This window comes from Tupaia chinensis, unplaced genomic scaffold (assembly GCF_000334495.1).
Source record: "Tupaia chinensis unplaced genomic scaffold, TupChi_1.0 Scaffold000341_1, whole genome shotgun sequence".
NCBI lineage: Eukaryota > Metazoa > Chordata > Mammalia > Scandentia > Tupaiidae > Tupaia > Tupaia belangeri.
Genome location: NW_006159835.1, coordinates 3,512,763 through 3,528,318, shown reverse-complemented (window position 1 = coordinate 3,528,318; position 15,556 = coordinate 3,512,763). Strand labels below are relative to the sequence as shown.

General features: G+C 39.5%; 1 protein-coding gene across 4 annotated transcripts in view; it reads right to left on the bottom strand.

Annotated features, from left to right (window-relative positions):
- USP34 (ubiquitin specific peptidase 34) overlaps window positions 1-15,556 on the bottom strand; it is a 246,799-nt gene that overhangs the window by 162,597 nt on the left and 68,646 nt on the right. For all 4 annotated transcript variants that reach the window (XM_014589224.2, XM_027773341.1, XM_027773342.1 and 1 more), the window contains 3 exons: window positions 7,642-7,856; window positions 3,251-3,366; window positions 3,034-3,161 (listed from right to left, as the gene is read on the bottom strand). In XM_014589224.2, the coding sequence (XP_014444710.2) occupies window positions 3,034-3,161; window positions 3,251-3,366; window positions 7,642-7,856 (459 nt within the window). The remainder of the gene's footprint in view (window positions 1-3,033; window positions 3,162-3,250; window positions 3,367-7,641; window positions 7,857-15,556) is intronic.

Sequence of the window (15,556 nt, the reverse complement as noted above, 5' to 3'; positions counted from 1 at the left end):
ATTAGAAAGATAAATATATTTTTAAGCATTTATTAAAAAAAATTTGATATTTTTGGCAGGGATGGCCAGAAATGAGCTGAAAACAACATTTTAAAAACTGAATTGTCAATCATGCCAGATTCATGCTTTCTCTACCTGAGAAAATTTAATATTATTATTTTTTTTTGAGAGGTTTTTGCTATAGGGCACGTGCACTCACCAGACACAGAGAGGGACAGAGAGACAGAAAGCAGGAAATCACCCCCCGGGGGGGTGGCCACGCCGCAATCCCTTCTCCTCCATTCTCCTCTCGGGATCTTGGGCACGCACGCACACGGAGTGCACAAGCCCTATAACAAAATCTCTTAAAAAAAGAAAATCAACGTATTACAAGTCGATACTACTAAACCTATGTAAATAATGGTTTAACATACAGCCATTCAATATATCTTTTTAAAGTATAATTAAGTGAGCAGTTGGTCCACTAATAGTGTTACATTAATGGATTCTTATACCTTCACATATAAGCAATTTTTCTGTGTTAAAATGACAGAACCCAAAGTAGAAAATAAAATAATAAACATACTTTTTTTTTTCTAGAATACACATGTTCACAAGGGAGAATAAGAAGAAGAGAAAGGGAGAAATCATCTCCCTCCTACTCCCAGCAGGGACGGCCATGCCACAATCCCTTCTACTCCCTTTTCCTCTTCAGATTTTGGGCATGCACACACATGCACCCAGCGTAATTTTCAAGCTACTGGGTCTGAGACTTGAAAAATGGTCAGCTATGTGAGCTCCAGCTGTCTTAACCACCATGCAACCAGCTGGTTCATGCACATACTTTTTCTAATTAGAAAGATAAATATATTTTTAAGCATTTATTAAAAAAAATTTGATATTTTTGGCAGGGATGGCCAGAAATGAGCTGAAAACAACATTTTAAAAACTGAATTGTCAATCATGCCAGATTCATGCTTTCTCTACCTGAGAAAATTTAATATTATTATTTTTTTTTGAGAGGTTTTTGCTATAGGGCACGTGCACTCACCAGACACAGAGAGGGACAGAGAGACAGAAAGCAGGAAATCACCCCCCGGGGGGGTGGCCACGCCGCAATCCCTTCTCCTCCATTCTCCTCTCGGGATCTTGGGCACGCACGCACACGCGCCCGGCGTGAGTTTAAGCCACCGGGTCCGGGACTCGAACCGCGGTCGACTATGTGGGAGTCCAGCGACATAGCCATTACGCTAACTGCTGGTCCCGAAAATTTAGTCTTATTAAAGCAGTGTTAAATTAGGGGAAGCCTGAAACTACAGCAGTGGAACAGCACTGAAAACTAAAAAACTCGGAATAAGGCAGAATTCAAACTAGAGAAGACATGCTAATTTTTTTTAAAAACTAAAGAAAAACTTTACAAGGACCAGCAGATGGTGTAACGGCTACATCGCTGGACTTCCATGTGGTCAACCGTGGATTGAGTCCCGGACCCAGTGGCTTAAACTCATGCCGGGCGAGTGTGCGTGCCTGCCCAAGATCCCAAGAGAACAATGGGGAAGGGACTGCAGTATGACCAACCCCCCAGAGGGTGAGTTCTCGCTTTTTGTCTCTCTGTCGAATGCACACACCCTATAGCAAAAAAAAAAAAAAAAAAAAAAAAAAAATTACAGAGGTATGGATTACATACAAAGACCTACACTTATTTACTATATACAGCTTTTTAAGTTAACTAACCTAATTTTTAAGCACTACAAAAGTTGAGACACAAAAAGATCCACCCAAAAGAAAGAACAATGCCATTATCGAAGTGTTTTTATTTTACCTTAACTTTAATTTCACTTATCTTATTTTAACTTGCTTTATATGAGAGAGTTCAAGAAGATTTAACTTAAGATTACGGACCAGCAGTTAGCGTAATGGCTATGTCACTGGACTCCCACGTAGTTGACCGCGGTTTGAGTCCTGGACCCGGTGGCTTAAACTCACACGGGGCCCATATGCGTGTGTGCCCAAGATCCCGAGAGAAGAATGGAGAAGAAGGGATTGCAGCGAGGCCATCCCCCTGGGGGGTGATTTCTTGCTTTCTATCTGTCTGGTGAGCACACGCGCCCTATAGCAAAAACCCTCAAAAAAAAAAAAAAAAAAAAAAAAAAAAAAAAAGCACCATGTTCCCAGAATCAAGAAGAAATTATTATTATTCTTTTTTGTTTGGTTGAATGGGATCTAACCAAGGGTAATGCACAGTGCTGAAAAAAGCATCACCAAGTGATAAAATAGTAATCTTGCAAAGGATGCATCTCTAAACCTAAGATTAAAACACACACACAAAAACCTAAGATTAAAACACACACACACACACACACACACACACACACACACACACACCCAAAAACCATGATTATGAGGCCAGCAGGTGGTATTGTTGGTGAAGGCACTGGACTTCTACACGGCCAACTGTGGTTTGAGTCCTGCATCAGGCAGCTTAAAAACATGCTGGGGGGACTAGCAATTGGAATAATGGCTATGTCGCTGGACTCCCATGTAGTCGAACACAGTTCAAGTCCCGGACCCGGTGGCTTAAACTCATGCCGGGTGCGTGTGTGTGTATGCCGAATATCCTGAGCGGAAAATGGAGGAGAAGGGACTGTGGTGTGGCCATCTCCCCTGGGGGGTGATTTCTCACTTTGTCTCTCTGTCTCTGTCTTTCTGGTGAGCACATGTGCTCTATAGAAAAAAAAACTCTCAAAAAAAACCCCAAAACACAAAAAACCATGTTGGATACATGTGCATGCATGTCCAACATTCTGAAAGGAAAAAGAAATGAGGCCTGGCCAACTCCCCTGGAGGGTAATTTCTCACTTTTCTTCTCTCTGTCTCTATCTCTCTTGGTGAGCACATAAGCCCTATGTCAGAAAGAAAAAAAAAAAAGAAAAAAGAAAAGAAAAAACAAAAATGATGCAGGTACATTAAGTAATACAAAAACATCACATGCCGTCTGCAACGATGCACAAAAAGAACTTTGACAGATATGTAAAAATTTATAAAATTCTTTACCTGTTGTTTCCTAAATTTTCGAGGCAACCTTCAATGAATCTCATTCGAATCTGTCTATCCGTAAACCAACATACTAGGGAACAGAGAAGTTTCTCTGCTTCATTTATTAATCCTTCAGAAAGATTAACCTACAAAAAAGTGCATAAACAAAGTTATCATTTATTTCGATGACATTTACTATAATTTTTAAGTCTTTTATCTCTATTAAATAACTCACTGCATCATCATCTTGGACTATATCCCACAATAATGTGTTTCCTTTCTTGCAAACATTATCCAAATTAATGTCTGTCACAGCATTACTGTTGAACTGATGTTTATGAACTGCGGGTCCTGAAAAGGCAAAACAAAGCACACTATAGAGAAATGCAGCTGACCTGACTTGCAAATTTTAGTCAACAAATCCCCAAAAGTTCTTAGATCACAATATAAAAATACAATAATAGACATGTTTGTAGATATGTGTATATCAGTCGCATTAACTACTGAAAATATTTAGTTCAAGATCTTTCATAAATCAATAAAATGTGAGGAAAAAACCAATGACATGGAAACCAACTGTAGATACCAGAGACAGTGTGGGAGGAGGGTAGGAAACAGCAGAGGGTGAGAGGAAGGGAATCAAGGAGGGAAAATCAAAAGCAAAATATATAAGAAACAAGAAATTAAAAATAATTGTTCAGGATAACATGTATGATAATATCTTTGATTGAGCCAATATATAGTGATTTCTGGATGGAAAAACTCATTTTGTTTGCTACAATGATATACAGTGAATGAATGTAAAATAAATAAATGAAAAAAATACAACAGTGTTATACCGCTTTATGAATGGCAAAAAGCAGTATTATTTAGACTTTGATAAGGCTGAAGCAAAGTAAGAGTGACTTTCTACAGTCTCCTTACTTTCTAGTATATGTAAGTTACTTTCTCACATGTCAAGAAAAGTGAATATAAAACGTGGTAACAAACACAAAGAAGACTATTTATCTAAAATAATTCTTTAATCAAAAGACATTCCTCTATATGTCCATCTGTGATAGTCTCTTATAATCCCCACATTTTATAAAAATAAAACTATTTTTATGGGAGATGTTTACATTTTACATTTAAAACATGCAGTTAAAAAATTCTATTATTATAATTCAGACAGAGTGCTAGGCCAAATAATCACCAGTTCTGTTGTATTAAGCAAAAATACTGTTTTGGGTTTGTTTTTTTTTTTTTAGTTTACCAATGGAAGTCACTTATTCAGTTATAAATATATAAAGATTTCATTAAACTGAGAATTGTTCAACCATCACCACCATCCAGTTATAGAACATTTTCACTACCTCAAAACATTCCCTGTACCTGGGCCAACAGGTGGCATGGAAGTTAAGGCAGCTGAATCTCACATGTCTGAGTGGTTCGAGTCCTATAACCTCCACCTTGAGAAACATGCCAGGCATGTGTGTATGGCAAGCCCAAAGTCCCAAGAAAGAATGGAGAAGGGACTCTGGGTGACTAGCCCCCACCCCCAGGGCTCGAGGGGCAATTTCTCCCTTTTCTCCCTATCCCTCCATCTCTCTCTAGTGTGCACACATACCCTATAACAAACTTAAAAAACAAAAATCCCTCTACCTAAATACAGTTATTTTCAGGTGTTTTATCACCCTCATAAATGATCATTTTCTAGAAATTTCATGTAGTTAAACTTATACAATATGTCTGGTTTCTTGCAGATAGCATGTTTTTGAGGTTCTTCCAATGTTACTAAGTTCATTATCAATAATGTGTTCCTGATAAATAAGATTATTCTATTACATAGAAATATCCATTTTGGGGGGCCAGCAAGACGCATGGTAGGTAAAGGCGCTGGACTCCCAGATGGCCCACCGTGGTTGGAGTCCTGGACCTGATGGCTTGCTCTCACTCTCCCTGCCTGTCTCTGGGCAAAAGTGAGAAGGTGTTTTATCACCCTCATAAATGATCATTTTCTAGAAATTTCATGTAGTTAAACTTATACAATATGTCTGGTTTCTTGCAGATAGCATGTTTTTGAGGTTCTTCCAATGTTACTAAGTTCATTATCAATAATGTGTTCCTGATAAATAAGATTATTCTATTACATAGAAATATCCATTTTGGGGGGCCAGCAAGACGCATGGTAGGTAAAGGCGCTGGACTCCCAGATGGCCCACCGTGGTTGGAGTCCTGGACCTGATGGCTTGCTCTCACTCTCCCTGCCTGTCTCTGGTCAAAAGTGAGAAATAATAATAGACAAATAATTCTTTAAAAAAGAAATGTCTGTGTGTATCTATTCTCCAACTAAAGGACATTTGGAAAGATACAAAAGAGAGATACAAATTATTTTGATTAATAATTCTATGTAGTAAAATACATGTCAAATATGATTGAATAAATAAAAGGAAATAATGTTTTAAGAGAAAAATGGTGATAATTCAACCAAGATGGCGTCAAATTCAATCTGATAATCTCACTTTTAAATCTATTCATGTCAATAGCCACAAAAATATGACAATAAGGAATGTCAAGGTCTCCTTATCAAGACCATGTATAAGGAACATTTAAAGCCGGGAAGTTATTGCCAAGGACCACAAGTTTGATCTCTTAAGTCTGATCATGGTCTTTTAGTAAAAACCACTCCATCAGGTTTACTTGTATTGTAGTAAACTTCCAAAATCTGTCCCCAATTGCACTTCCTAGAATAGCATGTGCAGATGGTACACAATTAAGCAAGAGGTTAGATTAAGGACTTTAAACTGCCGATTCTAAAACTGCTTTTCCTTTTCTTATTTTTTCCTCTCTTTTCTCCTTAATCTTCTACTACTCTCTTTTCTTCTTTACTTATGATAGAACAAGTGTGCATGTGGGAGACAGAACAGCACTGTCCACAGGAAACGGGTCATGCTATGATCCTCTTCCTCCAGTCCTGTTGCCCATCGGACTTTGGGCAGTCAATCATGTGTCCAGTAGGTTTAAAATGTAGTAGTCTGAAGATCAGTCACCAAGTGCAAACCAATTTCTTTTGAATAGCACATTAGCACTGAGCCACATAGCCAGCTCAATATTTTACTATTTAGCCTCCTCTATCCTCCGTTTTCTAAGTTTGGTCATATCCTATTACTTTTTTTAGACTGATTAGAACATTCATTCACTATATATTTTTATCAACACAGATGAAACACCTGGACCTTTAAGCAGTCACCCATGCTAATCTCCCACCAACCTTCCCTCGCTAAAAGTAACCACTAATTTCTGTCTATATAGATTTACCTATTCTAGATGTTTCATATAAATAGAATCATACATTATATGATCTTTTGTAATAATACTTTTAGGTTCTAAGATTCCTAAATATAAAATCAAATGCAACCATATATTTTCTAAAATATAAAGTTGTAATATTCTTAGCTATTATTATATATTTATCAGCTGACCATCTTTTTTTTTTTTTTTTGAGCGGGGGGAAAGGTTTTTGCTACAGGGTGTGTGCACTTGCCAGACAGACAGAGACAGAGAGACAGAAAGCGAGAAATCACCCCCCAGGGGGGATGGCCACGCCGCAATCCCTTCTCCTCCATTCTCCTCTCGGGATCCTGGGCACGCACACACACGCGCCCAGTGTGAGTTTCAAGCCACTGGGTCCAGGACACGAACCGCAGTCGACCACATGGCAGTCCAGTGACATAGCCATTATGCTAACTGCTGGTCCCACCTGATCATCTCTTTTTTAAAAAGATTTATTTATTAAGAGAGTTTTGTTTATTTGTTATAAATAGAGATTTTTGCTATAGGGCAGTTGTGCTTGCTAAGAGACAGAAGGTGAAAAATCACCCTTTGGTGAGATGGCCATGTTGCATGCAACCCCTTCTCCCCCAATCACCTCTTGGGATTTTGGGCATGCATGCACATATGCCCAGTGTGAGATTTAAGCCACTGGGTCCAGGACTGGAACCATGGTTGGCCATGTGGGAGTTCAGTGATGTAAACATTATGCCATCTGCTGATCACAAGAGAGATTTTTTTTTTTGCTATAGGGTGCATGTGCTTGCTGGAGAGACAGAGAAGAGAAAGTGAGAAATCACCACCCAGAGGGATAACCATTTTGTAATCTTTCTCCTTCATTCTCCTCTGGAAATTTTGGGCACGCATGCACAACTGCCCGGCATGAGTTTCAAGCCTCCGGGCCCTGACTTGAAATGCAGTTGGCTCTGTGGGAATCCATAGCCTTAACCATTCGGCCACCTGCTAGCCCCTATTATTATTATTTTTAAATTTGACCAGAGAGAGACAGAGAAGGAGTGGGGGGGAAGGTGAAAAAGTAGGTCACCAGGTTTGGGATTCGAACTGTATTCACCCACATGGCAGTCTGACACCTTAATTGCCATGACAACTGCCAGCCCCTCAGCTGAACATCTCTTGATAGAACTGCAGTCCTTATTTATATTCATGATGAAGTACTTATAAAAACTTTATTCCCTTGTGGAAAAAACTACCATATCAAAGTTAATTCGGCAAAAAATTTAAGTACCAAAATATTAACTTTTGATTCCTTTTAGCAATGTAATATGAATTATTTGTTTACTTACTATAGAACCTTACCTTGACTAAGATGTTCATGGTAAATGGAAGCTAAATTGGGAAGATGTTGTTGGAGATGAGATGTTAGTTCTGCATGTGAATTAATTTGAACTAGTTCCTCTTCACATCCAGATTCTTCACCATCAAAATCAGCCATATTTTTTTCTGATTTTGCACTGACCTGGGAGCTACTACAACTGACATCATCTGCACTTAGCATATCATCAACCATATGCCTATAACACAGAGAAGAGCATATAGTTAGTAATTACTAGTTTAAACATACTTCATGAATTTAAAAAAAAAAAACCTGCCCTAAAATAGCTGACAGAATACACTCATAAATAAAACTAAAGCTACTTTTTAACACTATGTAAATGTTCACAAAAATGTAAAGGCCTATATCACATTTAGTAAGTTCACAATATACACGTACTATAACCAAGCCCACTGATAAATCTTACTAGGATAACTTCAAAGAAAATCATTTTAGGCAAGATCAGTAACACTCATTGTTACATATTATTTTATAAACTCCAAGTCACAAGGTAAAATTGGAATTTGTTTGTATTTATTCATACAATTGCAGAATCAAATAACTGCCCAATAAATACTTCAATTTAAGGCTGCAATCTAGAAAGTATTATCAATTAGGGGATTTTTAACTCAACAAACATGTATTAAGCACACGCTCTTTTTTTTTTGGAAAGGTTTTTGCTATAGGGCACATGCGCTCACCAGAGAGAGACAGAGAGACAGAAAGCGAGAAATCACTCCCCAGGAGGATAGCCACGCTGCAATCCCTTCTCCTCCATTCTCCTCTCAAGATCTTGGGCACGCACGCACACGTGCCCCACGTGAGTTTAAGCCACTGGGTCTGGAAATTGAACCTCAGTTGACTACATGGGAGTCCAGCGACATAGCCATTATGCTAACTGCTGGTTCCCAAGCACTCGCTCTTTTCTGAAGCTAATTTATTTCTCTCATGAGAGGAGAGATTGCAGAAAGTGGGAGGAAGCACCTCCAACTGGGTCGAACAGGGTATTCACATCTCGATCCCACTCCCATCCTCAGCCAGCCAAGCTCAAGAGTACATGCATACACACATCCAGTATACACAGGAAGACCTAGTAAAGAGACCCTACAACTTCCCCATATGGCCTCAGCATCATGAAACATTATATTATTACTGCGGCACATTGGTTGGCCAAAGCACTTACTTCTAAAACATACTGTGCTGGCTACTCTAAAGAACATAAAGACAAAAGGATGGAAAAAGAACATTAAGAAGGAAAGTTCAGATTAAGAAATTCACAAGTGTACCATATACCTAGAATATGTAAAGAACTAAAAGGCATAAATACATCATTATGTAGGGGGTAGGAGGATGAGGTTGCAATGTGCCAGTGGCACCTTAGCTTTTTAAAAGACTGTTTTGTCATGGGGCCGGCAAGTGGCATGGTGGTTAAGGGCGCTGGACTCCCACATGGCCAACCACAGTTCAAGTCTCGGACCTGGTGGTTTGCTTTCTCACTTCCTCTCTCTCTCTCTGTCTCTCTCTGATCAAACTGGAATAATGATAATAATAATAAATAAAGTTAAAATAAAATAATTCTTTTTTTTAAAAAAAGACTGTTTTGTCTTGATGATGAGCTAGGCTGGGAATAACATTTGTGCACATCTATGATGTCAGACAGAAAACCAGTGGTTTGTTAGTCAGGGATGACTTCAGCCCCCAAGAAGGCCATTTAACAATGAGTAGAGAAATTTTTGGTAGTCACGCTGGGTGGAATCCTACTGGCATCTAGACAGACACAGGGAAGCTATACCACTGAACATTCTATACCACACAACAAAGCATTCTTATTGTTGCAAATGTAAAACAAAAATAAATGGGGGCCAGCAAGTGGCATGGAGGTTAAGGCACCTGGTTCCCGAACAGCTGACTGCAGTTTTGAGTCTTGAACCTGGCAACTTGAAAATCACACCAGGCATGTGTGAGTACATGTCCAAGATCCCAAGAGGAAAACAGAGAAGAGAATGCAGTGTAGCCATCAGCCGTGGTGTGATTTCTTACTTTCTCTCTTGCTTAATCAATTTCTCTCTCTTTCTCTCTCTGTCTGGCAAGCACACATGTCCTATGGCAAACAAACAGGCAAAAAATCTGGCACAAAATGTCAATAGTGCCAAAGCTGAAAAATTTTGCCTAAAATCTTAATGTGTTACTAAGAATAAAAATGCCAAAGAAATAAAGAAGCAAAGCTGATCCTTGACCAACAGTTGTTTGAACTGTATGGTGTCTACTTATACATAAATTTTCTTTTTAAAAAGAAATGTATTTATTTATTTGCTTGCTTACCTGCTACACGGTACATGTGCTCATGGGGAGGAAAGGAGGGGGACAACCCTCTAGCTCTGAAACTTGAACCACAGTCAATCATGTGGGAGTCCAGCGCCTTAACCACCACACTACTTGCTGGCCTACATGATTTTTTTTTTTAACAAAAATACTGAAAAAAGTTTTGAAGACAATTTGGGAGATAAAAATCATTGCAATTTAGAGATACGTAGACAAACCTAAAAATGCAGTATTAAATCCTAACTGCATAAAATTAACTATAGTAATACACTGTACTACTATAACAATTTCATAGGTACTTCCTGCTGGTATTGCGATGTGTTTAACAAAGGTCCACATAAAACACTATGTGAAGCTAATAATTTCCCTATGACCAGTTTGTCTCTCTAATAAATTGTGTATCACAATATAAAGTGATCTCTCATAGTTCATGTTTTATTCGATGGGTTTTATTGTAATACCATAAATCTTGAATAAAGCCATAGAACCCATATAAAGTGCCACTAGTGATACTGGAAGTGTTCCCACGCAGCAGAGAAAAGTCATAACATTTCAAGAAAAAGTTTAGTTTCTTGATATGTAATGTAGATTGAGGTGTGCAGCTAGTTACCCACCTTTTCTAAAGACCATTATAAAGACCAGCATAAGGCCATTATAAAAGGATTTAAAAAAAAAAAAAAGGAAGTTCTTGAAAATATTACTACAGCTATACCAGCAGACATTAAGAACCTTATACTTTTTGTGAAATACATTCTTTTTTTTTTTTTTGGAGAGGTTTTCGCTATAGGGCGTGTGCGCTCACCAGACAGAGACAGAGAGACAGAAAGCGAGAAATCACCCCCAAGCGGGGATGGTCACGCCGCAATCCCTTCTCCTCCATTCTCCTCTTGGGATCTTGGGCACGCACGTACACGCGCCCGGTGTGTGAGTTTTAAGCCACCGGGTCCAGGACGCGAACCGCGGTCGACTACGTGGGAGTCCAGCGACATAGCCATTACGCTAACTGCTGGATCCCTGAAATACATTCTTATCTTGTACTGGAAATGAAATGAACAATAAAATGTGAGTGCAGGAATGATGTAAGAAATGATGACCTACAGACGATAGCATGATTCAAGAAAAGGCAGTCATCATATGACAACTTAAAAAGAGGAGGATGAAGAATATATGCTAGAAAATTTAATGCTAGCAAAAAGTATTTTGATTTTTTGTTTCTTTTCCAAAAATATCAAGACAGGGCCGGCAGGTGGTGTGGTGTTTAAGGGTGCTGGACTCCCACATGGCTGACCACGGTTCAAGTCCCAGATCTGGCAGCTTGCTTTCTCACGTTCTCCACCATCCCCCCCAGTCAAATTAAAATAAACAAAGTAAACAATTCTGTAGGAAAAAAAAAAATTAAAAAAAAGGAGAAGCGCTTTCTGCTAACCAAGAGGCAGCAGGTGAGTTCTCAGATGCCATTAAGAAACTCATTAAGGAGAAAGAATATTTGCCTGAACAAGTTATTTTAAATACAGAACAAAGTGGCCCATGGGGGAGGGGGGGAAAGGCCACAATGAACATTAATTATAAAGAGAATTTTAAAAATAAAAGGATGAAGAAAGAAAAAAGATAGATAGAAAGAAAGAAAGAAAGAAAGAAAGAAAGAAAGAGAAGCAAACACCAGGATTTAAGGCAGGAAGAAATGGGCTAAAAACTCAAATGTCTTGTGCAAATGCAGTCTGGTATATGACCAGTACAGTCCTCAACAATGTAGCTGCTAACCACAAGCTTTTTTTTTTTGAGAGGTTTTTGCTATAGGGCGTGTGCGCTCGCCAGAGAGACAGAGACAGACAGAGAGATAGAAAGCGAGAAATCACCCCCCAGGGGGGCTGGCCGCGCCACAATCCCTTCTCCTCCGTACTCCTCTCAGGATCTTGGGCACGCACGCACACGCGTCTGGCGTGAGTTTAAACCATCGGGTCCGGGACTCAAACCACGGTTAACTACGTGAGAGACCAGTTACATAGCCATTACACTAACTGCTGGTCCCAGCTAACCACAAGCTCATTTGAGGGAAAAGATAAATACCAGGGGCCAGTACTTTGGTTGTATGAGGCAGCCTAAACAACAGTCTGGTTCCATAGATGCTTTATCCCTGAATAAAAAAAGAACTTCATCAGTAAATAACTTTTTACATTTCTTTTATGAATGATGCCCCTGGCAATTCAGAACCATATGAATTCAAGACCGAAGACATTTAAGTGATCTACCTGTCCCCAAACACAGTGTCTCTAACTCAGCCTCTAGATCAGGGGACATAGGGACCTTTAAGACTTATCACACACACTGCTAGATGGGAAGATTATCAATGATATAGTAGTGAAAACGAGAATATCATCTAAGCCTGAATTATACCAATGAAGTTACAATTGTTGTTATAGAATAGGCAGTGAAAGCCATCAACCTGGAAATAATAAATTTCTACTGAAAAAACTGCCTAGATATTGTCCATGATGCTTCAGGATTTATGACAGAGTCAAACAAGGAAATCATGAAAGAGAATGTGGGGGCAAGTGGTATAGTAGTTAAGGTACTGGACTCCTACACGGTTGATCACGGTTCAAGTCCCAGACCCAGTGTCTTGAAACTCAAGCCCAGCGTGTGTATGTGTGCCCAAAATCCTGAGAGGAGAATGGAGAAGGGATTGCAGCATGTCAACATGCCATCCCCCATGGGGGATAATTTCTTGCTTTCTCTCTCTTGTCTGTTGGGCATATCCATGTGCCCTATGACAAAAATCTCTTTAAAAAAAAAAAAAAAAAGGAAGGAAAAGAGAAAAATTGTGAATATGGCAAAAAAAAAAAAAAAGGTATGAGAATGAAGATTATACCTTCTTTTAAAGGTATAATCCTGTGGGCTAGCCAGTCTATAGCGTGGTGGTTCAGACAGCTGGATTTCACATGGCAGACAGCACAGTTTAAGTCCTAGACATAGGCTTAAAAAGTATGCCAGGCAGGTCTGCAGGTGGTGTGGTGGTTAAAGACACTGGATTCCCACATGGTTGACTGCAGTTCAAGTCCTGGACCCAACAGCTTGAAAAAATCACAATAAATAAATAACTAAATAACTAAATAAATGTTTGAAAGAAAGATATGCCAAGCACGACTATGTATATGCCAAAAATCTTGAAAGGAGAAATGGCAGTGAAGCGACTGTGACATGATCATCTCCGAAGGGGAGGGAGTAGTAGACTGACTCTCTTTCCAGTAAGTACACATACCTCTAGCAAATTTTAAAAGAAGGATATGATCTTAGAGAAATTCAAGAGGTAACAGACACGAGAAGAACAGACAGAAGATAACTTCAAGAAGATGAGTGCTTCCAAACCACTGACAGAGATGGAAAAGAAGGTATAAAAGTACTAGTACCAAAAACCAAACTGACAATCTGGTAAATAGGTTCCAATTTTTTTTTTTTTTTGGGAGACATTTTCGCTATAGGGCACGTGCACTCGCCAGAGAGAGAGAGCGAGACAGAGAGACAGAAAGCGAGAAATCACCCCCCAGGGGGGATGGCCACGCTGCAATCCCTTCTCCTCCATTCTCTTCTCAGGATCTTGGGCACGCACGCACACGCGCCCGGCGTGAGTTTTAAGCCATTGGGTCCAGGACGCGAACAGCCTCGACTACGTGGGAGTCCAGCGACATAGCCATTACACTAACTGCTGGTTCCCAATAGGTTCCAATTATAAAAGACTGCTTTTTCATTTCTTTAATGACATGGACCCTTCTATGATATGGGTACTGAAACTTAAGCAAAACAGGAGGAGGAGGGCTGGTACCACATAAAAACATTTTTAGAGAAATTAAAAAGCAAAAAGTCAGACAAATTATTGTATGATATTATTTCTGTAAAGTTGCACCCAGTGTGCTTACTTACCTCTCCTGCCACCCTCTTTTTATTTTTAAATATTTTATTTAGCTTTATTTATTTATTTATTTATTTAGATTTGACCAGAGAGGGAAACAGAGAGACGGAAATGAGAAAGCAAGCCACCAGGTCTGGAACTCGAACTGCCGTCAATCATATGGGAGTCCAGCACCCTTAACCGCCATGCCACCTGCTGACCCCTCTGCCACCTCCACTTCTGCTACCCCAAAACAATAAGGTCAATCTTCTCCCTTCCTCAATTTACTCAACATAAAGGTGATGAGGACAAAAATCTTCAGATATTCCACTTCTACTTAATAACTAGTAAACAATATCATGCCATTTAGTTAATAAATGTGTACATGTATGCCTTCACATGAACGACTACTAAGTATATGAATAGGACAAGATCTATATGAGACATTTTTGTCACCATCACCATAGCTTCATAAGAATATCACGTATAGAGACCAGCAGTTAGCGTAATGGCTATGTCGCTGGACTCCCATGTAGTCAACCAGGGTTCAAGGCCTGGACCAAGTGGCTTAAACTCACACCAGGCGCAGGGGTGTGCGTGCCCAAGATCCCAAGAGAATGGAGGAGAGGGTACTGTGGCGTGGCCATCCCCCCTGGGGAGTGATTTCTTGCTTTCTGACTCTCTGTCTCTCTCTTTCTGGCAAGCGCATGCACCCTGTAACAAAAATCTCTCAAAAAAAAAAAAATCGTGTATAAAACTTATATAGAAGTAGACAACTATCCTTAAGGGATAAGGTGAGTGATATTTAATATAAAGTTAATATTTTATTGGGGCCAACAGGTGGCATGGTGGTTAAAGCACTGGACTCCCACATGGCCAACCACAGTTCAACTCCCAACCCAGAGACTCAAAAATCATGCCAGGTGCATGTGCATGCATGCCTAAAATCCAAAGAGGAGAATGAAAGACAAAGGACTGTGGTGTGGCCATATTCCCTGAGGGGTGATTTTTTAATTTTCTCTCTGTCTCTCTCCTGCAAACATGAACCCTATAAAAAAAAAAAGTTATTTTGTTACTGTTTTATAACTGAAAAATTATATTAAAACAGAATATGCTTCTTTCTTTTATTTGGAGAAATTCCTCTTATCACAGAAAAGTATAGCAATTTTTCCAACAGTGTAATACGACATGACTGAAATACTATATGCCATAAAAATGTTCTAACAATTTATTCACTAGTGTATAGGCTAGGCTACCATGAAGCAATCATATTGATTAAACTAGGGTACCATAAACCAATCAAATCACTGCTTCATTATCAACACATGAATAATTTTATCTATAAATATAAATAGCTTTATCTTTTTTTCCCATTTTTTTTTTGAGGGGGAGAGGTTTTCGCTATAAGGCGCGTGCACTCGCCAGAGAGACAGAGAGACACATAGAGACAGAAAGCGAGAAATCACCCCCAGTGGAGATGGTCATGCCGCAATCCCTTCTCCTCCATTCTCCTCTCGGGATCTTGGGCACACATGCACACGCGCCTGGCGTGAGTTTTAAGCCACCGGGTCCGGGAGGCGAACCGCAGTCGACTACGTGGGAGTCCAGTGACATAGCCATTACGCTAACTGCTAGTTCCCATTTTTTTCCTATTTCTGATACCCAGTGTAGTGAGACATGTACCAACTTCA